The 25098-nt window shown below is 39.6% G+C and overlaps 1 protein-coding gene across 9 annotated transcripts in view; it reads left to right on the top strand.

Moving 5' to 3' along the window:
- Window positions 1-25098, top strand: part of EPHA5 (EPH receptor A5) — a 325738-nt gene that overhangs the window by 170310 nt on the left and 130330 nt on the right. For 8 of the 9 annotated variants that reach the window (XM_040967111.1, XM_040967109.1, XM_040967112.1 and 5 more), the window contains 2 exons: window positions 4586-4741; window positions 9159-9494. The exons of the other annotated variant lie outside the window; for it this stretch is intronic. In XM_040967111.1, coding sequence (XP_040823045.1) covers window positions 4586-4741; window positions 9159-9494 — 492 coding nt within the window. The remainder of the gene's footprint in view (window positions 1-4585; window positions 4742-9158; window positions 9495-25098) is intronic. 9 annotated transcript variants of the gene reach the window in all.

Below are 25098 nucleotides of genomic sequence, written 5' to 3'. Positions count from 1 at the left end.
AGGCCCAATATCTTGTGGTACTTATCAGGGTAAGTTAGTTTTAGTTTATCACCTTAACAAAATTTTGCCTTTGTTGCATTGTGAACTAAATATGTACACTTCACTTCGACGACAAATAATGGTCAGTGTCTTCCATATATTGTCAGATTTTCAGATCCTGTACTGTAATCCACAGCTCTCAAAACCAGTTTATTTTTTATAGATCTTGCTTAGAGTGCATGTTTAGTGTCCAGAGAGTGTCACAAATGCAGGCTGTTGTAAGGAGGCAATTAAAAATGAGACCATTATTAATGTAGAATACCGTACTAGAAGACATTTAAAATGTTGTGTGCAAGCCTGTTCGGTGTGCTAGGATTTGGTAATGGAAAGAACTTGTTTCCCAAAAGAGCAAAGTGCAGGGAATCTGTGACCTGCGTATTGGCAACAAGACACCTAGAGCCTTAACCAAAGCAGGTCAAGGTGAGCAGTTTCACCATGGCAAAAACACAGCAGGAGTTTGTAGTTTTGATATGGAGCAAAACTACTTGGTAGCTACGCGGAGACTGACTGCTGGGATTAAGTGCGGATTGCTTTGTGCCTGCTTCAAAAGCATTGAAGATGTTTGAAGAGTGAATTTAAGAGAGCGCAGTGGATTTTCCTAGTTCATTTGCAGATATTTCTCTTTGAAATATAGAAGGACACATCATTTTAGCAGGAATAGAAGTAGGGAGGGTTGGTACAAGTGCCTTCAGATTTGGAAACTTAGTGGTAAGAAAATGAGAGGTGCCTCTGAAATGCCCCGTGCTTTCTCAACACTCAGTACATCAGGCCAAAGGGATGGAGATGGTTAGGAGTCTGAAGAAGAGATATTACTGAATAGTTATGTTGATTCTGAGCAACGAAGTTAAATAATATGTAAAAGTGTAATTTTATAAGAGTTGTGTGTTCCACTGGGATATTGAATCATGAACCGGAAGGCAGTGGGTAATTCATTTGTGATATTTTTTCTTGGATATCTTTGAATTGTATATGCTTCCTCTGCTGGAGCTTCTCTGCTTCTTACATAAAATAGTGACGTTAAGCCTGTTCTCTCCCTCCTAACATGTCACATTTAGAGCTCCACAGCCTTTGGATGTAACACCTTGGAATCATGTGCAGGCTGTCCCATTCATCATGTGACCTATTTAGTGTTATCATAAAATCAATTTAATTTTGGGCCCCGCGCGGTGGCTCAAGTGGTTAAGTCCTCGCCTTGCACGCCCGGGATCCCATATGGGTGCCGGTTCTAATCCCGGCAGCCCCACTTCCCTTCCAGCTCCCTGCCTGTGGCCTGGGAAAGCAGTCGAGGACGGCCCAAAGCTTTGGGACCCTGCACCCGCGTGGGAGACCCGGAAGAGGCTCCTGGCTTCGGATTGGCATAGTATCGGCCGTTGCGGCTCACTTGGGGAGTGAATCATCGGACGGAAGATAAGATCTTCCTCTCTGTATCTCCTCTCTGTATATCCGCCTTTCCAATAAAAAATAATAAAAATAAATCTTTAAAAAAATCAATTTAATTTTACTTTTTTTCTTGATTTGTTTCTCCTCACTTGTAATTGGAAACCTTTTTATGTGACTTATTCATTCTGGACTAATACTATAAAAACAAAAAGTTAACTGTCCCTGTTCTTTCTCTTCTACCTCTTATAGCTACTAAAGAATTATCCCTAAACACCATTCTTATCACGTTGTTTCCCTGCTCAAATGTTTGAAACTACTGTAAATAAATTTTAATTTTGTCAGTTATGCTTAGTGGTGCCAGCAGTAGGATCTGACATTGACTGCCATTTATTTGCAAAATAGTGTCACAAATGCAGAAATTCCTCAACTTACAACCATGTTCCATTTTGATAAACCCATTATAAAGCAGTCATAAAAGTAGTTGAGCACCCAGTGCCGTGGCCTAGCAGCCAAATTCCTCACCTTGATCACGCCGGGATCCCATATGGGTACCAGTTCTAATCCCGGCAGCTCTGCTTCCCATCCAGCTCCCTGCTTGTGGCCTGGGAAAGCAGTCTAGGATGGCCCAAAGCCTTGGGACCCTGCACCCGTGTGGCACCTTAGCCATACTCATAACGCTCACTTGCAGTAATCCTGTAATGGAACAGTCGTCCAACATCAAGCTGACTTTATGTATCTCAACCCTGCATGGAAACCCGGCTGGGAGCTACGGCTGCTGCCACGACCCGGCATTGCGTAGGATCATTGTGCGGATCAACAACCGCGGGAATATCAGAGCGCAAAGGTTCAAGTATGGTGTCTGCTGAACGCGTGTTGCTTTTCACTCCCCAGTTGAAGTCGGACCTCCTCACTTGAGCCACTATGTGCCGCAGACCATCTCTACGTACTTAAGAGAGTAAGGTGTTGTGGGCTCGTGACCTTTGCCTGGCATCCCCACTGTGTTTTGTGCACCTTGTGTGTCCCCAGGGAAGATTTTTCCATCTTAAGCATGCTGCTCACGTTGGGTAATTTTCCTGTCTTTCTTGAATATCAGCAAAAACAGCAGTTCCTATCGCATCTCAACAGATTATCGTCACTGGCTGCTGAACCTGTGAGTTGAATGTGAGGACCAGGGTTCCATCCCAATCGCAGCCTGACACTGGCATTCCTCTTCTTCCAGACCCCAGTATGTGCTAGGTGTCAGTATGCCCTCCCACCCAACTTTCTTTGTATTGGTAAAATCATATTTGTATTTTTAATGTGATATCTTTATGATTCACATAGGGGAAGCCATGCATAATCTTTACTTTTGCAACTGAGTACCAAGCAGTTTGTCACCTGCCACACAATCTAAAAGCATTTTGTAGAACATCTGAACTTCTGGTCCGTTTGATTGTTGTTTCATATATATATGTAGATAGATAGATAGATAGATACACACACACATATAGAAACACATACATAAACATATATATATAAATATATAGTTTCTATTTTCAAAGCTTCCATGTGCTTTGAAAAACAGTGTCCTATATGATATTATAGAAAGCCTCTAACAGACATTTATTAAGAGAAAAGTGACTTTGCTTCATAAGTGATAAATGAATTCCAAGGATGCATAATGTGTAGATTGACACATCCTGATTTTGAAAGCAAGTAGAGTTTAAAGTGAGAATGGCTTTCCTAAAAGGATTAAAGAAGAAAAATTGGATTGTTGCTACATATGGTATTGGCTGCTACAGGAATCCTATTATGAGAAAAATTATATTTTAAATCTTTTCCTAATCATTTAACTACAAGAAAACCCTTAATGCTATCAAAAGGCTCTTCTTATCTTTCCGAGACCTTCCTGTTCTCTCTGAATGTGTAAGAGTATTAAGGCTTTAATATCACCATAATTAGGTCTGCAGAAAAGAGTTCCTTCTCATTTTTGCCAACTCCTGCTTACTTGTGGTGATGGCAGAAAGCCTCAGCACTGATTACTAAAGCTCAGGATCATTTACAGCATATGGAATTTAGCCCCAGCTCATTATGTCTGTCAAAATTCCAACTGAAATACAGGTTCACCTTTGAGATGCAGCAAATGTGCACTGATGTTTGAACCAATACACTTGAGTAAATGTGGTGGATTTTTCAAGTAGAAAAAATAGAATTGATCAACTTCATGAAAAGCGAGCACGAAAAATATTCCAAACATCAGTTAGGTGGTCTTCAGATGTTCGTAGCATGTGTGTACTTGGAATACTACAGTTTTACTTCATTATTGATGGAGAATACATTTGAATGACTAGGAAAGATTTACTTCATGGAAACATTTTACCTAACTACTAATAGAATAATAGCTAAAATTTTGCTAAGCAGTTTCATGTAGTTATTTACAAATTTCACATCATGTTGTTTATTCATGTATGTATTTTGCAATGCTTTTTGAACATCCATTGTGCCAAATACTTTGATATGTATTGTGAATGTAAAACTAGGTAGACACAGTTTCTACTCTTTACAGATCATTGTAATTTGAATAGAATAAATATTACAAATCTTAGAATAAAGAAATATTGAATTAGCATGAAAAATTCTAAAATAGAGTTGAATGTAAAATAAGTGCATAAAATCTGACTTCAAAAATAAATATAATGTAAATGATATAGGCTGAGTTAGACATTCTCCATAAGCTACCACTTATTGTAACGTTTGAACACTGCAACCGAGTTCTGATGATCTACTATGTACTTGTCCATTGCTGGAGTACATGGACCAATTTGCATTTATTCATCATTTCAGAAATAAGAGAATAAAGGAACATTGTATTTAAATAAGTGCTTCACTTTTGAATACATATAAATATGTGCCTCTTACAAATATAATTTCTTAAAAACTCCATTTGCATAAATAAACTTCTATGCTTTCGGTAGCATTCACTGTAAATATTTTACATGGACATTTGATTATCTGAATGAATAGCCTGCTATTTGTGATCCAGAAGCCAATGACAATTTCTTGCAATTGATGCAAACATTTGTGTTTTTTGTGCTCTGTGTATACATTTCAAAATATTGCCATGATTCAAAAAACAAACGCTGCATCTGTTCCTGGGAAAAGCTTAGTCTCTTATTTCTCTTGACAGTGTGCAGACCTGGGTTCTTCAAAGCCTCACCTCACAGCCAGAGCTGCAGCAAATGTCCACCCCACAGTTACACCCATGAGGAAGCATCAACCTCTTGTGTCTGTGAAAAGGATTATTTCAGGAGGGAGTCTGATCCACCCACAATGGCATGCACAAGTAAGGAAACCCACAGTATTTGGTGACACTAACTTTCACCAGCTTGAAGAAACAGTATGGTGGAGCCTGTTAGCAATCTAACGCTTTCCTCTCAAACAGGCCTAAAGTAAAGCTTCTCACTGTAGTTTCACCACATTTCTCTCTCCTTGAGAAAGCATTGATAAACCTGTCTCTGTATTACCTGCTGTTGGAAGTCCCCATTTCCCCTAACTTTAATTTCAACATCAGAAATGTAGGTGCAGATTTTTTTTCCTTTTACTTTGTGATGTATTTGACTGTTCATGATACAGCATGACGTTGGTAAATGCGCTTTCCTTTTCATGCTTGATTATTTTTCTAAAATCAGGTCTCTGTTCACATATATATGAAGTAAGTAGCACTTTTGCCTTATTTTTCGAAGTTGTCATGGCTGATAAGAGGGTTGTGTATGTAATTAGGCAGGAAATTTTCCACGAACAGGTAGATCTGGGACTGTACACCCGATTCAAGAATCATGCAAACTACAATTTAGGCTTTTTAAAAAGCTGTCATGTTTATTATTAGTTGTGTATCCTTTACTATTATTAAAACTATTTTTTCTAATGATGCAAGCAGAGTGGCTAAAGCTTGAACATTTAATTTCAAAATCTGCAGCTCAGCGATTTGTGAGTGATTTCAGGACTCCGTTTTATTAGTTACGTGGGAATGTCATTGATTTACTTGATGACATCATTCCTGACATTTTTGCCGAAAGCAAAATAAATACAGTAAAAAAAAAACCCACAGAAATGAAAGGCAATAAACGTGAATTTTTTTCTCACATAATGGTTCCGTTGCCTGCTCCATTTCAATATTGTAGGTCCCAGTAGCTTGAATTTGCTTGCAGAACAATTCAGGAAGTCTTAGGGAATTTTGCTATTGATTTTGAGTTGTAGACAATCATCATGGATTATTTTTAATAAAATCATCACACATTGAAATTGTTTCTGAATTTCGTAATGTCAACTGAACCTTGAATATTTTCACAGTTTCCCGTATTGCTGTCATTACTTGCTTCACGTTAGTGAGGATCATCCTGTTGTGTCTAGGCTTAGGATCTTAGACAATGAATGATTACCAAATGAGAAGAATTCTTCTGCCAATGAGTAGATGATGTTTTTGGAGAACATCTGAGTGGAAACGATACGAAGCATGAGTGGATATGATTTGTATTTAAATGGAAGTGTGAACACTACCTAAGAGTGTAGTAAGATTCTGGAATAGAGAGGGAGCACTGAGGTCTTGACAAAGAAAGAACCTGGATGTTGATGATGTTGATGCTGGTAGGAGGCTCATTGAATTGGTATTTGGAAGGCTGTGCCCCAGATAAAGAATTGTATTTTTTATGTAATATAACACACTTCTTCTTCCTTTATAAGGTTATATGCATACAGCTGATTGAATATTACATGTTTGCATGGCATCTTAGCTTTAGGAAATGACATATAACTGCATATGTGCCTAGATACCAGTAACATCTGGCTAGTTTCTCTTACCGCACACAGATGGTGGCATACATGCTGTTTGGGCATTGGCTAACACCATTGGATTGTGTAGAACTGCAATGGCTGAAAGAATTGAAAGCTAATAGCTCATGGCTATATTTCATAACTAACTTGAGTTTGGGGGCTTGTTTTTATTTTCTTTTATTTAATTTTTTTAAACTTCAGGCAGGCTCTACCATGAGATAGAAGAAAATAATGACCCCAACAAAAATAAAATTTTTTGTCACGAGAGTGGAACTGCTTAAGTTAGCGGAATATATATTGAATTGTTTTTAAATATCAGTTTTTTAGTCAGTGTCTTCCTTAAGTATTCCAGTTGTTGACTTGCTTTCGTTGGCATAGACCTGAGCCTCCCTCTGATAGGCTTGTCAGGGTTGGGCTTGGGGAGGAGATCGTGCCTCATTGGCACGTGTGATCTGTAGAGTTTGCTCTTAGAATTTAGGTCAGAAACTCCTAGGCAGACTTCACATCTTTGTCCAAGTGTGTGAGTTCTAGCAGTGCTTGTCGAAAGAAAAACAATCTGCACGTATTTCTTAAAAATAAATAAATAAATAGAAAGGAAATGAAAAGTATCTCTTAGGATTCGGGTATAAGATCTTTCTGATACGTTGCCAGAGAGAGAGAGAGAGTGAGAGAAAAAGAGAGAGAGTATGTGTGTGTGTGTGTTTAGTTGTGCTTAGAGTACAGCTGATTCTGCATATGATCCTGTAACGACTGGGTCCATGTTCAGAGCAAGATCCCGAACCTCACTTTGCTGTTCGCTCTTTGGAAGTGAGCTTACAGGTTAAACTGCTTTGGATAGTGGAAATATAGTTGCAAATATTTATTTACCTAGTAAGCGGTATTTTACAAACAAGCAAGAAAAAAAAAATGAAAAATCCGAGGGTGATGTATTTGCATTGTAGTTAAGCATATTAATCACAGCTTAGTTTAGGTCAAACCTGTTTTATAGAGTTTCACATTATTTAAGTGTGGGTTAGACATGGCCTCTTTCTTTTTTTTCCCCCTTTGTTTTTTTAATCTTGGTGATCTTTGCTTGAACTTGAGTTTCATTTTGACTTAGAGGGGCTGTTAGCAGTAGAGTCAGAGAGAAGGGATTAAATACTGCTAGGTTTTATAGGCTTCCAGGAAAGGTGTTAAATACAAGTGTATTTCAGTTGACCAAAAAAATATGGAAGTTTAGCACTTCTTTTCAGCCGGACATATTGGGCTAGCCATTACTTTTTTTCCTCAGAAATTAAGGGTGTAACTTTTTCTATTTTTCCAGAAATCCCGTGTTGTCTACTTACACTGTAAGTGGAGGTTTTAGTAAACAAGAATGCTTATGTACTCATTTAAGAACTGTTTTGACATAAAAGGGATGATTCTGTGTTAAAGCATATGATGTGGCATGTAAGGCAAATTTATGGGGTTTATTCATGAGTGTAAAAAGTTGTTTTGGGAAGAAAGTTTCAATTTCGTAGTTATGGAATTCTTTCATTTACATCGTATTTCTATAGCTATGTATCATTAAGTACTAGGTAGCTTTCTGATCAGTTTTAAACTTACTCCTTGGTAGTCATGATTATAAAATTTAAGTAGAAGTTAATGTGACTGTTTGTATTTAAAACAGACACTGTATATTCAGATCAACTTAACGACCTCCTCCTTTGTTTTATTTAGTTTCTGAATCATTCACCATCTACCATGCTCCGTTTTGTTTCATCAAACCAATTGTTATATTTTCACTTTGAGAATATCTGATCACAAAATTTGAACATGTGACTGAAATTTCAATTTTATCTTAACTTGAGAGTTAGAAATTATGTGAATAACTTGAGATTTTAATATGCTAATTGTTAGGCTCAAAAACAAAATAATACACAATTAGGATATTGTTAACTCTGAGAAATCATTTAAGGAATTCTAAATGTGATTCTCATTGTGAAAATTTTAGTGAGCCAATTCCATCTCACTAGAATGAGACAGATTTTTACATTCATTCTCTATTACCATAGGACTGAAAAAGCGATGTGTCTGTTAAGTACTTTTTGAAGTTATATCATTTACATGGGTAGTTATTTCAGATGTTACGATTCAGTAGTCTGTATAATTGTTTGATTGAAGTGCATGACTTTCTTTATTGTGGAAGATTGTTAGAAGCTGAAATTTGTTACCTGACCTATGAAAATATGAACATTTTGTCCTTTTCCAGTTGAAGTGTTCCTCATGGTTATTTTCAAATGAAATTTTGTATTTTTCACAAGTGGCAGGTCCATACTATAGAAGAAAACAGCGAAGTAGAGTACATTTGTTCCTTCAAGTTGTAATCTTGACCAACACATAGTGATGTCTTGGCATAAGAGAGAGGTTTCAAATTATCATCATTATTTAGCAATAGGCAGCTTCTTTTGAGGTGAGCCAAGGCTGTTAGTTAATTCTTTGACTAGCTACAGAATTTGTTTCCAAAAGCCACCCTGGACATTTTGATTTCAGCTGGGCTCGTTGGAATTTGCTTCTTGAATTTGACAGATCAGTGTCAACAAGGATAGAATCATGTGTAGTGTACACCCCAAGGAGGCCCACTTACTAGTTAGTGTTCAGCCCTACAATTGTAACAGCCATTACTTGTGCACACAATTCTGCCCCAGGAGTGTTTTCATATACCATAAGCGAAACATCCGCCTCACCTGAAAAATGTTAGGACAGCATTGTTCATCACTCCTACAGGGCTTCCACCCTACTCATGTCCCTAAAATCTATAGTCAGCTTTCTCCCAGGTAACTAGAAGTTATGACCTAAATGAGTGATTGCAGATCTCTTTTGTTTCCTTCAGGCCAGGGGTTAGTTTGATAAATGATACCTAATTCATATCATCTGAAAATATGTTTTTCTCACTTTACTTTCCAAACCAGGACCCCCCTCTGCCCCTCGGAATGCCATCTCAAATGTTAATGAGACTAGTGTCTTTCTGGAATGGATTCCGCCTGCTGACACTGGTGGAAGGAAAGATGTGTCCTATTATATTGCATGCAAGAAGTGCAACTCCCATGCAGGTGTGTGTGAGGAGTGTGGCCGTCATGTCAGGTACCTCCCCCAGCAAACCGGCCTGAAAAACACCTCTGTCATGATGGTGGATCTACTTGCTCACACAAACTATACCTTTGAGATTGAGGCAGTGAACGGAGTATCCAACTTGAGCCCAGGAGCCCGGCAATATGTGTCTGTAAATGTAACCACAAATCAAGCAGGTAAGTGCCGCACCCCACCACACCCGGTCCCTTAGATTTAGCTCTGTCTGTTGCTGCAGCTGGGAACAAGGTTGACAGATGTGGGAGATGACGCCCCATCTGGTAAAGCTCAGCATGTCATACAGATTACATCTCAGGATGCTTGATGGGTTAAACAGATAAAAGCTAAGATAGGCGTACCCATAGACTGCCTTAAACATGTTTCTGGACCGAGTACATTTGTAAGTAAATGCTTTATATCATACAATTTTATAGAGTGCATGTTTCTACTATATATCTACTTTCATTTTTGTTTTCTTACATTCAAGAATTTTGTCTGTTTAATTTGTTCATTTACCATGTGATCAGTGAGAATTCATTTGTTTGTTTATTTGATTGCTTGCTTGGCACCTGCACTAAATTTCTTTTCAGATTTTGATAGTTTTTTTAAATTATTTCTATTCTTCTTATAACAGAAATGCATGGAACCGATTTTTGTTTGGTAAGCTCATTCAACCAAAATTTTAATATGGTGAACTGTTGTGTAACCACATTAACAAGGCAACTGAATTCCATGTAGAAATCTCCAAGTTAGTGAGGAACAATAATTTGAGAGTACAGAACATGGTGCATGCTACTAATTCCTCTACATTTCCCATCACATATTCAGTTGTCAAGAAGATCAACATAGAAGATTTACTTGCTGGTAAAATGAAAGCCCAGTATAAAATAGAGTTTGACTTAAAAATTCAGCCAGCTGTATGGCAAGAAATCATTCCGAGTCCAAGAATTATTTATAACTTGTGTTTGTCCAGCAACTAGCGTCTGGGAGAAGACAGATATTAAGCTCAAACATTTGTAACTGTCCCAACTGATTGGACCCCAAATCTCAGTCCTCATGAGCACCTCCAGTCCAGTTCAGTCTGGGGTAGCATGCTTGCCATCAGGGCGCACGAACATGTACGATGAGCTTGACTGACTCATGCAATGTTCATGTAACCTTTTTGGTGATGTAAGGAGAGAATGCAGTTGATCGTCAACTCTCGGCCAAAATAATTCCCGAAAACTTGTCAATGTCAGTTACATCAATGTTTGTCTCTTCAGTATAAGAAAATACTTAAAGTGGAGTTTACGATTTCCTGATTTGTAAAGGTTGGTGGAAATATTCTGAAGTAGCCCAAATGACGTGCAGTACCTGAGTAATTCACAAAGAGTTGCTCTGGGCCCTTTCATCATCTGAGCAACAGTGAATACGTGTTGATAGGACTTTTTTTTCCCACAAGCAAAAACAGTATGTCCATAAATTCCAGTTTACCAATGCCTTCTAATATTTCCTGATTTACTTCTCAAGCAAAGATGGGATTAATCAAAGTGCTAAATCAGTAGAGTAGTGAAAATTACTTTTTCCCTCAGTATATGCTCGACTGCAGGACATGCTAAAATTTATCAGCTGTCACAGTTTCTAGATGATATAAGTGTTCACTAAATTTGAAATATATAACTATATCACACAAATACGAAATTCATTAGAAATTTATTTTTAGAATTATTTGAAAGGCAAAGCAGCTTACAGAGAGATAGAGAGAGAGAGAGAGAGATTGTCTTTCCACTGGTTCACTCCTTCACTGGCCACAACAGCCAGTCTAGAACAGGCCAAAGCTGGGAGCCAGGAGGTCTGTTCTCTGTCACCAATAGCAGGGACTCAAACACTTGCAACACACTTGCACCATCCTCTTCTGCCTTCCTGCGCACATTAACAGGCAATTGGCCCAAGAAGAGCTCGGACACAGTGCAGCCTCTGAGATGATGGTGTAGGAAACACTTGTTTTACCTGCTGAACTACAATGCCTGTCCATAAACTAATGGTTTGAGATCTCGTATGGAACAACTTTCAAACTTAGTTGGTCTCCATAGAATTCTCCCATTAACACGTTTTAGATGGAAACAAATTCTCTAGTTTACTTAATCTCACCCACATTGAAAGAATGCTTTAATGAACTAGGTACAGGAAGTGAATTTCCTTGTGTCATGAGGTGGTCAACAGATAAATATTTGTTCCAGTTGTCTTTGACTGTCGGCTCTTTGACATTGAAACTCTTAAATGTCAGGAAGATGCACTTTATCCCGGTGATCAGGGCCTGGTTATCCTGCAAATATTTGTATTCACAGGAGACACTTCGTTGACTTTTGCTTATTGCTTTTTTTCCCCAACTGCTCATGGTACACAGTATAACGATTTTGCCAATCTAACCAAGCATCAAAATAAGATTTTTTCAGTGTCATCATTCAAGACTCACTAACTCAATTTCCATGAAAATCCTTATGCTATAGTAATTCCATGAAAGCTGTAAATTTGAGGCTACCAGAAGAATCCTCAAGTACTGGCCCTATAGCAGTGAGCTGTACTAGTTTCTGTTCAGTATGTGAATATTTCGTAAGCTGTCTGCACTTTACAGGGATTTTTATGTAAAATTTATTTTTCCAGATATTTTTAAATGCTGATTTTTTTTCAATGACTGTTAAGCATGCATGGCTGACCACATTGAAAGAGGATACAAATAATATACATAGTATATATTAATATTATATACAATATATACAGCATAATGTAAATCAATAAAATATTCAATACCAATATATCAATAATATATGCTATATGTATTATATGTATCTAATATATAATATCTCTTACTAAATTATAAATTTCATATATATAACACAATAACATGTATATAATATATGTACATAACATATATAAAGCAACTGTACTATATATGTATCTAATATATAATATCTCTTACTAAATTATAGATTTCACTTGTGCATGCATATATGTGTATATATATACATATATAACACCTGTAACCAATGGGAAGCTGGACTGGGGATGGAGTATCCAGGACATAAACCTCTGCAGCAACACAGGATTCCCTGATCGTAGGAGGTAGCTTAGTGTAAAGGGAAAGAGGGCTAGCCTGTTTACGTGGTAGGTAAAATATTTTCATAACAAGTATTACTCTGGAGAGAAGCTACCTGAATTCGGTTGATGCTTTTTTGAGTCAAAATATGACACTGAAATCCAATATTGTAATTGATTTAAATTTCTGGTTCTTATAGAATGTGGTTATAGTATTGCAACAGGAAAGCATTCTAAAATTTTGTAACAGTTTCCTCGCCAAGAAAATGATGTGTGTGAAAGGGAAAAAAAATGAATATTACGGAAAGTAAAGAATACTTCTGCGAGGAAGTGGGAAATGAAAGCAAAATCAACGGAATGGGTTCATAAACTCTTCATAATTAAACTGCAAAGGGTGTGAGATTGCCGATATGTGTATCGTATATTACTGAGCAACATGAGAAACTTAGGAGAGGCTAACATTGAGAACCTCGTGTTTTCTAGCAAGTGCGTGTCTCCTTCATATAAGATATTCTTACAAAATTGGTTTATATAACTTGTCAAAAGGATTTAGAATTTTTACACAATGACATTTCTGCTGTTTCTTAAAGAATTTAAAATGCGTTCTCATTTAGAGATGCATCATTCAAATTAAAACCCCTATTGCAAGCAGTTTATTAAAAGTTGTATCTGCTCATAAAAGTATATGTAGCAAACATGTTTTCTGTGTATTTTAAATGTTTTATTTGAAAGCAACTGCACTAGGCACACACAATTAGCTAGTTTTAGCAATCTGTGAGTGTACACATGTGTATGTTTTAGCCCAAGAGAAAATTAACTCATTCTAAGACAGAGCCGAAATTGACTGATCAACATGCAGAGGTTCCGAACTTGATTTGTGCGCTGAGATACGTCGATTCCTAAGTGTTGAAGCACTTGAGCCCTGCCCTCACGAGAGCTGTGTAGACATCTGAATAAACTGAAGCCCACTTCTCTCTTAGCTAGCAGCCGCCTTGTCTGCTCTAGTAGTTTGGAAACATGAGCAACGTTGGTGACCCCTGTGTTTGCAAGGACTCGCCCCTTGCCTCTTGCCCTGGCTTCCGGAGGATGTGCTCATCCTCCATTGGAGACCTTGCTTGGTAAGCAGCACCAAGCCTTACAGGACTGTGAGGTGGTCAAACTCCTGAGAGTAATACTCTGCAGAGGTAGACTTAAGGAAACGGGAATCCAGAGTAAAAAGGCACAGCTGTTTCCTGGCGGTCCCAGTTTGCTGGTCTCCTTAAAGCAAGCTCACATTACTTCCTGGAACATCATTAGAGTACAGGTATCCTTTGGGTAGAGATTACTTTGTGGTCTAGCCAAAGTGCACCTAAACACCTTTTGATTTCCAATGTTCTTCACAGTGGCGTTAATTTCCCCAGGGATGTATTTTCCCTCTGTTATAGGAGAAGCTAAGAGGTCCTAAGTGTGGACATTTCTTCAGTACTACAGCTTTTAATTCATGGGCTGCTGAGCCCCCAAAATGTTTCTCGTTGCAGAGTAAATCTTGCATAGATCTGGTAAAACAACTGAGAGATACATCAGAGGTATCACTGTGCCAATTGCAGTGTATGCTCAGGCCCACATCCGGTTCATCACAAGCCACTCATAGCGTGTTTCCGTCACTGTTAGTGCTTTTCTGAGTCCCTTGCATGGGTGTCAGTTCCAAGGACAGAAGTCACAAGCCGCTGAGGGGTTAGGGTGTTTCCATCCACCCGTTTCCCTCTCCCAGTGCATTGAGGACATAGTTGCAGATGCCTTGGAGAAGCTAGCAGGGGTGTTAACCTATCTTCTGGAGTTCTGAAACTTACTGAGAGACCCTGAGTAAGGAACAGGGTCACTAAATTCAAATTCATTTGCTACACGTTGCTGCCATTGGGGTTCACTCCATGTGTCCGCAGTGTCTGCGTGTCAGAAGCCATGTTTCCTACCATTTAAACCTTGATGCCTTGATGAGATCTGTGCTCAGCCTCCTTGCCCGGGACAGCACCACTCTGGCTGCTGCCACTTCCTAAAGCACCTATAGCCCAGCTGTGCTTTCCCTGCACCTGCAGCTTCCAGCTGTCTTCCCACAAACAAAACAGAAGTTAGAGATCTCTTTTTTCCTCCTCTCCCCTCAATTCCCTTCTTCTCCTCTTTTTTTCCTCTTCTTTCCTTTTCTTTTCTTCCCTTCTCTTTTCTTTTCTTTTCTTTTTTCTTTTCCTCCCCTCCTCTCCCCTCCCCTCCTCTCCCATCCCTCCCCTCCCCTCCCCTCCTTTTCCTTCCTCTCCCCTTCCCTCCCCTTTCTTCCCTCTCCTCCCTTCCTTTCCCTTTCTTTTCCTTTCCATCATTCCCCTCATTGTCCTAGAAAAGACAGTGTCTGCTGGGCCATTTTCAAAGATGTGAACAGCGGATGAGTTCACAGATCTGGAAAAAATTTTACTTTCAATTTGCTATTTCACTGTTGTTTTTTTCTACCAAGAGAGAGAGAGAGAGAGAGAGAGAGAGAGAGAGAAGGAATTTCCTGCAGTTTCTGACTTTAACTTAGGCCACTTTCCAGTCCAGACTTTGATCAAGTAATTATAGACGCCTTTAGCACCTGTGCTGGCTCTCAAAAATAGCACATTGACTCTAGTGACGAATCATATAGAAAATTCTTTTTTGCCTTAACAACAGGGAAGCATGAAACCAGTTTTTTCGCATATGTAGATCCTCTCCCTGTGTCGTCAAATGGAAGCTGTAGACCCCGTATGTGTGTAGCCAACCCACGTTTTCTCGATAATTGGCTCCCAAGTCTATGTTCAGTTCTTGAGTTGAGCTGGAAAAGAAGGTTAAGGCGGGGAGAGAATTGTTTCTCTCCTTCAGTTAATCGAGCTGGATGAGGGAGGAAGTGGAGATTGAAAAGATGAGGAAATGACTTCTTATTTCAGGTCTATAGTATCTGAAATGCTAGGACGATGAACTTAGTTTCAGAAACTGAGAATGTTTTGAGTCTCTTCAATTCTCCCATTCATCTAACATTCCAGAGATCTCAAATTTTCATTTCCCCCGCATCATGGGTTCTTTATGTAAGGCCAGCATGTTCCATCATTTATATAATTCAGGAATTCTGCAGAAATACCTGCATCTTGCTATTGTTGAACTTGCCGTGCTTTTAAAGTAGGTACATATATATGTACATATCTAAGAGTTTCAGAGAGAAGAGGCTAGAGAGGTAGATAGAGAGAGAGAGAGAGCTTTCATCCTGCAGTGTACTTCGCAAATGTCTGCAGTGGGCCACACGGCAGCCGAGAGCCAGAAGCTTGATCCAGGTCTCTCGGGTGGGTCCAGGGGCCTAAACACATGGGTCATTTCTCCCTGCTTTCCCAGGTGCATTAAAAGAAATGCAATCAACAGTGGAGTGGCCAAGACCCCAATTTTCATCCATATATGATGCTGGCATCGTAGGCATTGCTTTGTCCGCAACACCACAACAGCAGCTCCATAAACTTGAAGTGCATTTTGATACAACCCTTTGCACATTTTTTTCTATTTTTTATGTTCTTATGATAGTAAAACAGGTGCAATTTGTTCGGGAAAAGTGCTGTCTTGATGAAGTGTTTTGAGGAGAGCACAAGTGATGTTATATCATGCTTCCTGATTTTGTCGGATGGCTGTCCTGAGGTGCTAAACAGATGCTTGATTCCCTGACAATACAGTTGCTGCTCCTGAGTTTCCCTTTCCTTAAAGAGCTCTTATCCTAAAACATTCGTCCTGGCCCGCCAAAAATGTTTTTAATGTTGGTTTTCTGAACTGCAAGACTCAGGAAAGAGTGATCTTAAACATAATAAGGGACTCAGAGAATTATTGAATAGAACAAATTCAAGGAGCAAAGTCTGAGTTTCTTGGAGGAAAGCCCCTGAATCTGCCAGCAGTCAGCCTCAATGTTGATGCCCGCAGTTGCCCAGCATTGGAATGCCAATGATCATGGCTTGGAGGTTACAGCATTGCCATCTCTGGACAGTAGACTTGAAACTGCAGGAAAGTGTTAGCTTTGCCAAAAGCAAAAATTGTTATATTTGATCTTAAGCAGGAAGAAAAATATGAAATCTATAAGACCATCCTGGTTCATTACATTGATCACATAAATCAAGATTATGTCTGCAGTTGTAGTGTATCTTGAGCCATATGTCTTTATTTTGGGAGTGGAAACAGTTCATTATATTTTCCCTTTATTTGTGGAAAGACAGGGTTTATTACTTGGATTTTATGTGATTAACTCCACTCAAAAAAGAGTATGTACTCCTTGAATTTTGTAAATTTTACTTAGCTTTTTTGTTTAATTTGAGCAAACATTCCTACATATATGTACTTTCCTTTTTTACATTTATTTATCTGAGTAGCAGAGGGAGACTGAGTGAACTCCCATCCGCTGGTTCACTCCTGTTATGCCCGCAGCAGCCAGAGTGGAGCTGGGCTCCTGTGAGGAACTGTGCACTTAGTGCAGCCCGCCTTGTTTGTCCAAGAACCCAGCCACTGCAGCCTTCTGCACTGCCTCCCAACTTACTCATTACTACAGGTGGGACTCAGCAGCCAGAGCCAAGAATCCAGCCCGAGCACTCCCTGTAGGACGCAGGTGTCCTGATCCATGTCTGAGCCACAAGTCCGATCTTGGTCCATCCTAACATAGATGGTTTTGAACCAGTTGTTCATAATCTTCGGGAAGAATATGCTTTTTCAGATATCTGAGATTTGTGGATGCTTTCTTCATCTCTCTCTGTATTTGCACTGTCTTCCATGCTTTCCTCCATCCCTTGCTATTTTCCTTCTGTTTTATTTTATATCTCAGTCATGAAGGATCCATTGCTTTTATACCTCAGTTAATGATACACTTACATTTTTAAACCATAAGAGACCATCATTGGGCGTATGCGTTTTCTCTGATTCTCACTTTGATTCTTACTCTAGGCTCATCTGTTGTTTTCTTCTGTTAAAGAGCAACCCTTTAGTAGTCAGTATTGTGGGGCAGCATGTTAAGCTTTACTCTGCACTGCCAGCATTGCGTAGGCGCAAGGGTTCAAGTATTGGTTGTTCTACCTCCAGTCATGCTCCCTGCTAATGTGTGTGGCTCAGATGCTTGGGGCCTTGCAACACACATGGGAAACTGAGATGGAGTGCCAAGTGACTGACTTGAGCTAGGCCCTGGTCATTGCGCCCATCTGGGAGTGAACAAGCAGATGGAAGTTGTTTCTTTTGCTTGCCCTCACTCTCACTCTGTCCCTCTGTCTCTCTCTCTCTGTAACTCTGCCTTGTGAACAAGTAAATCATTTTTAAAAATGCATGAGCAACCATTTTATGTGATTTTATGGTTAGATAATATTTATTTACATTTATAAGCATGCATTTTTAATATATGTATATTACATATTGTATGCCTCTTTTTGCCCTGGAAATTTCCCACCATAGTCAGAATGTCTTTACATTCATACATGTTGTTTTTGGTCATCTAACGTAGAGCTTGTTACTGCTATATATGCACTGTGCTTGTCATGCCATCTGACACCACCAATAGGAACTCCAGTTATCTGACTATCCTATTTGAAGGCATTCTGTATTTAGTCTTAAAGATCTAGAATTGTGATTTTGGAAATCAATATATACAAGTTTAATTCCAAAAAAGAGGAAAGAAAAGTGACAACAAATTGCTAGGCCTCATTTTCAGTTACTTTAACTTTTCTACATAGTGGATTGAATGCATTTTATTATCTACCAAATGAAATACACCAAGATGATATTGTTACATGAGACACCAGATTGTTAGTTTGGCTAAATCTCTGGATTGTTTGAAGCAGACTTTCTGGTTTCCATCTTTTCTCTGTCACTAATCAGTTTTTTTGATTTGGATAAATATGCCAGGGTCTCCGTTTAACCACCAGTGGAATTCAGTGAAACGATGTCTGTGACAGAATGGATAGAACAAAGACATGGATTAATAGTTGCAGAGTAATTGCTATGATACCTGGCATGGAAAAAGTATTTTTAAAATGTTAGTGTAGTGATATTTAAGAAGCCTTTTATTAACATTCCAAGTAGTGTGAATGCACGGAATAAACTGTGTGAGGAATAGTGTTCAGGCTGTATGAATATAGTGCATAGAAGATTTGTGAGCTAAAATAATGACTAGAACCACTGACTATCAATAACAAAAGGAAATGCTTTAAGCTTAGGTAAAGTGAAGAAAGTTTCATTTCTAATACTGATTAAATCTTCAATTTTTTTGAGCATTGTACTTTATGTTGACACTGAAGTCCATGTAATTTTGATTCTCTTAATCCATTTCATTTCTGAAAATAATTCATAGCAACATAATAGTATCAAAATAGTAGCAATTAGGGAAAAATACTTCATTTATAGAAAAACATTCAGAATTTTGATGTTCATTAGCATCTACTTGGAAAAGTATGAACTGTATCATTGTCATATGTGAATGGCTATTAATTTGATATAATATGAACATTTGCAAGGAAAATATCCAGAGACAAATATTTTGACTAGTTGCATATAGTAGCCTCAACCAAGTGTCTGTGTCAAGGATAACTTTCTGATAATGGCTGCCAACAAACTCCCTGACCTTTTGCCAGCTCGAGCTGCTTCTCTGTACTGAATCTTGGTTCACATGAGGCTCTTGTCCTGTGCTTGCTCCCCCGCCTTTTTACTGTGTTGAAAATAATTCAAAGATGAGATTCTACGCCAGTGAATATGTCTGCAACTCATATCTGATTCACCTAATTAGCACTATTGGATGGTGCCTGCCAACATGCTTGTGTGTATCTTGATGAGAAATCCATGATTAGTTCATTGGCTAATCTTGCTAGAGACTCACCTATTGACTGTAAAACACTACGTGGCCTTCTATTTCTTCCCTACCTTCCCATTATGGAAGTACCATCGTCTGAAATTGGAGGTGAGCATGTTTCAATGAATTGTTTTGTCTATTTTAGTATGCAAGGAACTATAATTTTCTCTCCTTATCTGATCCTAGCAGTATCTTTGTGATGTGATGTTATCATTGCTGTGTTTTAAGATAAGGAAGTTGAAGTAAAAAATAGGAAGTGATCTCTCCAGTGTCACCAATCTATTTCAGGAGAGAAGAAATCTAAATGAAGGAATTCTAGGGTTAGAGCCATTATATTCCAAGGCGCCACACAGCATGGTAAGCGCTGTTCCCTTGTCTCAGCCCATGTTCTTGCAGTCATCCTCGAAAGCTCTGTTTTCACATCCTCCACTTGCTGACTTCCTCTGATCTCTCAGAGAAGCCGACGCTGGCTCCAGGGTTTACTCTGACTGCAAGGCGCTGGAACTGTGTATTCTAGTGGCTGCTTCTGTAGGATGATTCCTGGGGCTAAGAAAGGGCCAACAGTAGTCTTTGTTAAAATAATTCCTTGATAAATGGGTTTGATCGTCTCTGTTATTCAGACAAGCGTTAGAATCCCATTTCTTACTAGTGGTGAACCTATTGCTAGGAAACTTGTTTTTCTTAGGTTTGTTTTTTGTTTACCATTTTCTTTTTTTTCCTTTTAACTGAAGAACCAGACACAGAGCACTAATCAAAGATGATAGTTTAGGTTTTTCAGAACCCTCAAAAAGAGCTTATCCTTTAATACAGTCTGGTTAACTAGCCTGCCTCCTTTCTTAATAGTCTTTTTAGACACTGTAATGTTGCCCAAACTATTCACTGAATGGGACTGTCTCCATTCTGGAAATTTCATTAAATAATTACTGTTTTGTTTACTGACAATGGAAAATAGTTTTTCAGTAACTCTTTGTGGGCTTAAGAATTGACAAAAGCATGCACATATAGTCATCTAGAGGAACAATGTAATAGAAACTGTCATGGAGATGTAAAGATATAAAGTTTTATGCATCTCTACTTCCAAATCAGAGATGGACTCCCAGTGAAACTGTTCAATATGTCTTGACTGCAGAATGCTGGATTCTCTGCCATTGTCCATACCTGCAGGGTCAGGATACACTTAAATAGTAGAGTGATGGACTTGACTGAAGGACTATGCTATTGTAACAATGTAAGGGGGATCAATTGGATGAGGGGGCTTGGGGAGGAAGAGTCTCAGGCCTATGGAGCTATTATAAAATACAAGATTAAATTAATTTAAAAAGAGTTACCTTGTGAGTTTCTTAAAATACATTCTGATGGACTTCACACTCTAAATTTATGATTCAGTATGCCTAAGTAAGGGACCAGGGTTTTGCATAGTTTAAAAAACACATCCCTTGTTTCTGATGCAGGTGGTGTTTGGTGTGTATTTTGAGAGAAATCACGTTTGTGAGATGGTCTGATATTTCTAATCCCATCTCCGTGGGGAAATTGTGACAACTATCAATCAGGTTTTCTTTACGCAACTTTTCCCAAAAGCTCTCCACCAAAACACCTCGTGACAGCCTATTGTACCATCTCTCATTTTGATGAATGATGGCCTCTTTCTGTCTAATCTGGATGCTGTGTTCTGTCCACTACGTGCCAGGAAGGTAGTTGTAAATTCTGTTTTTGTGTCTGGCAAGTTGATATGCTCTTTAACTAGGACATGCTCAGTGATCCATTTCCTCTGTGAAACATCAGACTTCCCTGTGGCTCAGCTCAGAATCAGGGCAACCCTGTTACTGAACTGTTCAATGATCTCATCGGTATGTGTGATAGAAAATTATCTGCGTAAAGCTTCATGTTGTAAGTTGATATGCATAGAATATAAAGCATCACTCTGAAGCACCATTGTTCTTTATTGCTATTTTTGGGGATAGAGTTTTCGAAGCATCCTCAGTGGCCTGCCTACTTTCTTCATCTGTCTTTAGACGTTGCAATACTGCCTTGTGTAAGTCTTTTCAGCATGTTGTGTAGGCGTGGTAGAATAGTGAAACTACTCATGAAAACTCATGTTTGAATCAAGCATATATATGAGTATGCCATTACATTGCTGATTAAGTTCACTCTGAGTACAGAAATGTTTTGGGCAATGTGTAAAGAAATAACATTTTCAAGTGGTTTTCCTGAAATTAACCGCCTTCCATTCAAATCTGTTCACTCCCTCCAGTGTTCATTCTACTCCACTGAGCATTCTTTTGTATACAGACTTTTAATATTTTTATTTATTTATACTTGAAAGGCAGATTCATTGAGAGAAGAAGAGAGAAGGTCTTCTTGCATCTGCTGACTCCACAAATGGCTGCAACGGTCTGAGCGGAGCTGATCTGAAGCCAGGTGTCCGAGGTCACAGCCTTTTCAGGGTCTCCAACATGGGCGCTGGATCCCAAGGATTTGGCCTATTCTCTAATAATTTCCCAGGCCACACACATAGAGAAGAATGAGAAGTGGAGCAGCCAGGACAGAGTGGAAGATGAGCTTGTGGAGTCAAGTTGCTGACCCCTTTATGGAACATTCTGAAATCTATAGAAATAGCTGGAGCTGTGCTGTCTTTCAGTGACCTTATTTTCTCACTGAGTAAGAATTCAGGGAAGCAGACTAATGAAGTAAAACAATTAGAAATCAATCAGTGCAATTGGATATTAAACTCTACAGTGATAACATGAAATTAATTACTCTGAATAACTACCGGGGTGCTGAATTTACATTTTCTTTTCTTTCTTTTTCTTATTTTTCTTCTTTTTTGCACTGTTAGGACTTTGGTATGCCTGTGGAAACTTCACTTTAATCATGGTACAGAGTTCCAGTGATTGCCAACAGAATCACAAACCATTTAGTAATAAGGACCTGCTATTCTCAAGACTTTGGACTCTACTGGTTTCCCAGGCTCTGAAGCAGGAAACTTGAAAGGAAGTGGAACAAGCAGGACTTAAGTCAACATCCATATGGGATGCCAGAGCTGGCAGGGGGAAGATGAGCCAGTTGAGCTATCTTACTGAGCCCTAAAGTACATGAATTTAAGGAGTCTCGGTTTTCCATAACAGAATAGTAGGTGCCATTTTGAAAGGAAAGCTGAATATCTTAGCGTTTTAAAAAATCATTTAAGATAATTTTCCTACTAATAGTTTATTCACATTAAGTCTGCATTTCACGGTAAATGCATTTCATGAATCTTTGATATGCTATTCATATAAAAAAGTTTCCGCTTCTGAAATATACTTTCATTCAGAAGGATAAATTAAAAGATTTTTTTTAAAGTTATGACTGTCGGTGACAGAGCTGCTCCCAGTGGTTTTTATTTTCAGGCACTTCAGGAAACTAAAGCTTGCGAACTAAAGCACTCTGAGGTTGATGTAAGTTTTCCCAATGCAACAACATTAATACCCTCAAATGAAAGCAGACGTGCAATTCTTTATGATATTTATAGATATTTCCCTAGGGAACTTAGAAACATGAGAGATTTGTCCCAAAACATCAGTGAAACTACTTAACATAATTGATGAGTACACTAAACCTTAAACAACTCTGTGCTTTTTATGATTTATTTGTTTTAAAATTTTTATGATGCTCACATAGTTCATCAGAGTGTAGAGGGAGGAAGCTTAGGGGAAAGTGGATGCGATTACTGTTTCCAAGTTTTCTTTTTCTTCCTCCTGTATCTGGTGAAGTAGGAAGATAAGGGCAGAAGCAGGATCAATCCTCTCACCAGCCTTAGTACCCAGGGATGGGGAACGGCCACCCGGTGTCCTCCCAGGGTCTCCAGTGCTGTGAGGGTCCTGTTTAAGTGGGTTTGATAGTTCTGAAATGCTATTTATCTCACTGATCTAAGCATGAGGAAATTCTTCCATGCATCTTGTCTGAGGCCGTCACAGACCTGATCCTTGAGTGTGCTTGCCAGTACAATGTCTGGCTCTGTCACCTTCATCAGCCTAGACACGCACTGGTAGTTGCAATTGCTGGAGCAGTTCTGTCTCCAGCCTCATCTCTTATGCAAAGCAATGGATGCTGAGGACCAGACAATCGGCCCTCACATACACTGGGAGGAATTGCAGCCTAGTTAACATGACCTCCAATAACCCCCAGCAGGCCCACCCCCAGCCCTGGTTTCTGTGTTTGCTAGTATGTACAACAGACTGGGTCAGTCTCTCCCACATCCCAACTCCCATACACGAATATGGGTGTTGCAGCCTGTTTCAACTCAGCCCCAATGTCCAGCACACATTTGTGCTGGTGGGTGCTATTGCCTGCCAAGCCTGGCCCTCCCCTTTCCTTGGTTTTCATGTTCACCAGTGGTAGTTGAAGCCCATTAGAAAAGTACCTAGTTTTCCTCCTGGGTCAACTCCCAGCCCGGGATCTTTTATTATCCAGGTGCTTCTGCAGTCTAGCTTGATAGCAGTTGCCCCTTAGTAGCACTAGCCAGCTGATGCTGTGGCAAAGCCCAACCAGACCGCACTTATTCTGGCTCATGCATGCACCACTGGATACAGACGGCTAGCCCAGCCTGGCTCTCCCCTAGTCCCCTTCACATGTAGACCAAAAGCTGTGGCCCTGCCCAGCCTGGTCTGCCCCTAGTCCCAATTCTCATGCTCAGCAGTTGGAATAATGCCCCAGCAGGGGAGCCTGCACTGCCTTCCTACCAGGCTTGCAACCCTCCCCCAGATTCTCACGTGTACTGGTAGGTGCTATTGCCCAGTTTGGCATGGCCTGCCTTACCTCAGCATTTGTTGACGGGTTCTGTAGTCTGGTTCTGCCTTGTCTGTGCCAGATTGCAGCTCATGCTGGTGGGTGCTGTAGGTTAACCTGGCACAGTCACCCCCCCAGTCCCCGGCATAATGTGAACTGCCTGCTGTTGCAGCCCAACCCAGCCTGTCCTGCCCCATATCCAGGTTCTCAGATCTGGCAGTGGATTTTATGATCTGGCCCAGCCTGGCCACAACTCTGTTCTTAAAGCATCACCATTATTTCTAGTCCTACCTTTTGTTTTGTCTTTTCCCCCTAAGATTAGTTTATTTGAGTTATGATAAGAGAGGGAGAGAGATCTGTCTTCCAACTGCTGGTTCCCCACACCTTTTCCTCCCACCCCTCTCCCACCTCCCATGGCCACAATGATGGAATCTAGGCAAAATCCAAAACCAAGATCCAGCAGCTTCACCGGTTTCTACCATGTGGGTGCAGGAGTCCAAGGACTTGGGCCATCCTCTGCTATGTTTCCCAGGCTCGTGAACAGCAGCTGAATGGGAAGTGGAATAGGCTGGACACATTGGGTGTCCACATGGGTTGCTGGTGCCACAGATAGCAACTTTGCCTGTACAACACAACACTGCCCCCTTATCATTTGTATTTTTAAAAAATTTAGATTTATTTATTTTTACTTGAAATTCAGAGAGAAGGAGATACAGAAAACAAACAAATAAACAAACGAACAAAAGCTTGCATTCTATGTGTTGGTTCACTCGCCAAATTGGTTCGGTGACTGAAACTAGGCCTGTCCAAGGCCTGCAGCCCGGAGCTTCTTTGCGATCTCCCACATAAGTGCAGTTGACCAAGGTCTTGAGCATCCTCTGCTGATTTCCAGTGTCATCAGCGAGGAACTGGACCAGTTGTGGAGCTGTTGAGATATGAACAGAATCTGTAGCAGAGGACTAGGTTTCAACACACCTTACTGATCCCTCGACATTTCAAAGAAAACATTCAACAGTGTATGTCATGGTGCTGATTTGAGAGAGGTAGTATGCAGTGTTGGTTTCTGTTGGGCAGCAGAGGAACTAAATGTTTTGCAGCTAGGTATTCAGGAG

This window comes from Ochotona curzoniae, unplaced genomic scaffold, assembly GCF_017591425.1.
Source record: "Ochotona curzoniae isolate NIBS_2020 unplaced genomic scaffold, NIBS_Ocur_1.0 scaffold_4506, whole genome shotgun sequence".
NCBI lineage: Eukaryota > Metazoa > Chordata > Mammalia > Lagomorpha > Ochotonidae > Ochotona > Ochotona curzoniae.
The sequence above is the reverse complement of the archived record's forward strand: the minus strand, read 5'-3'. Positions and strand labels throughout refer to the sequence as shown.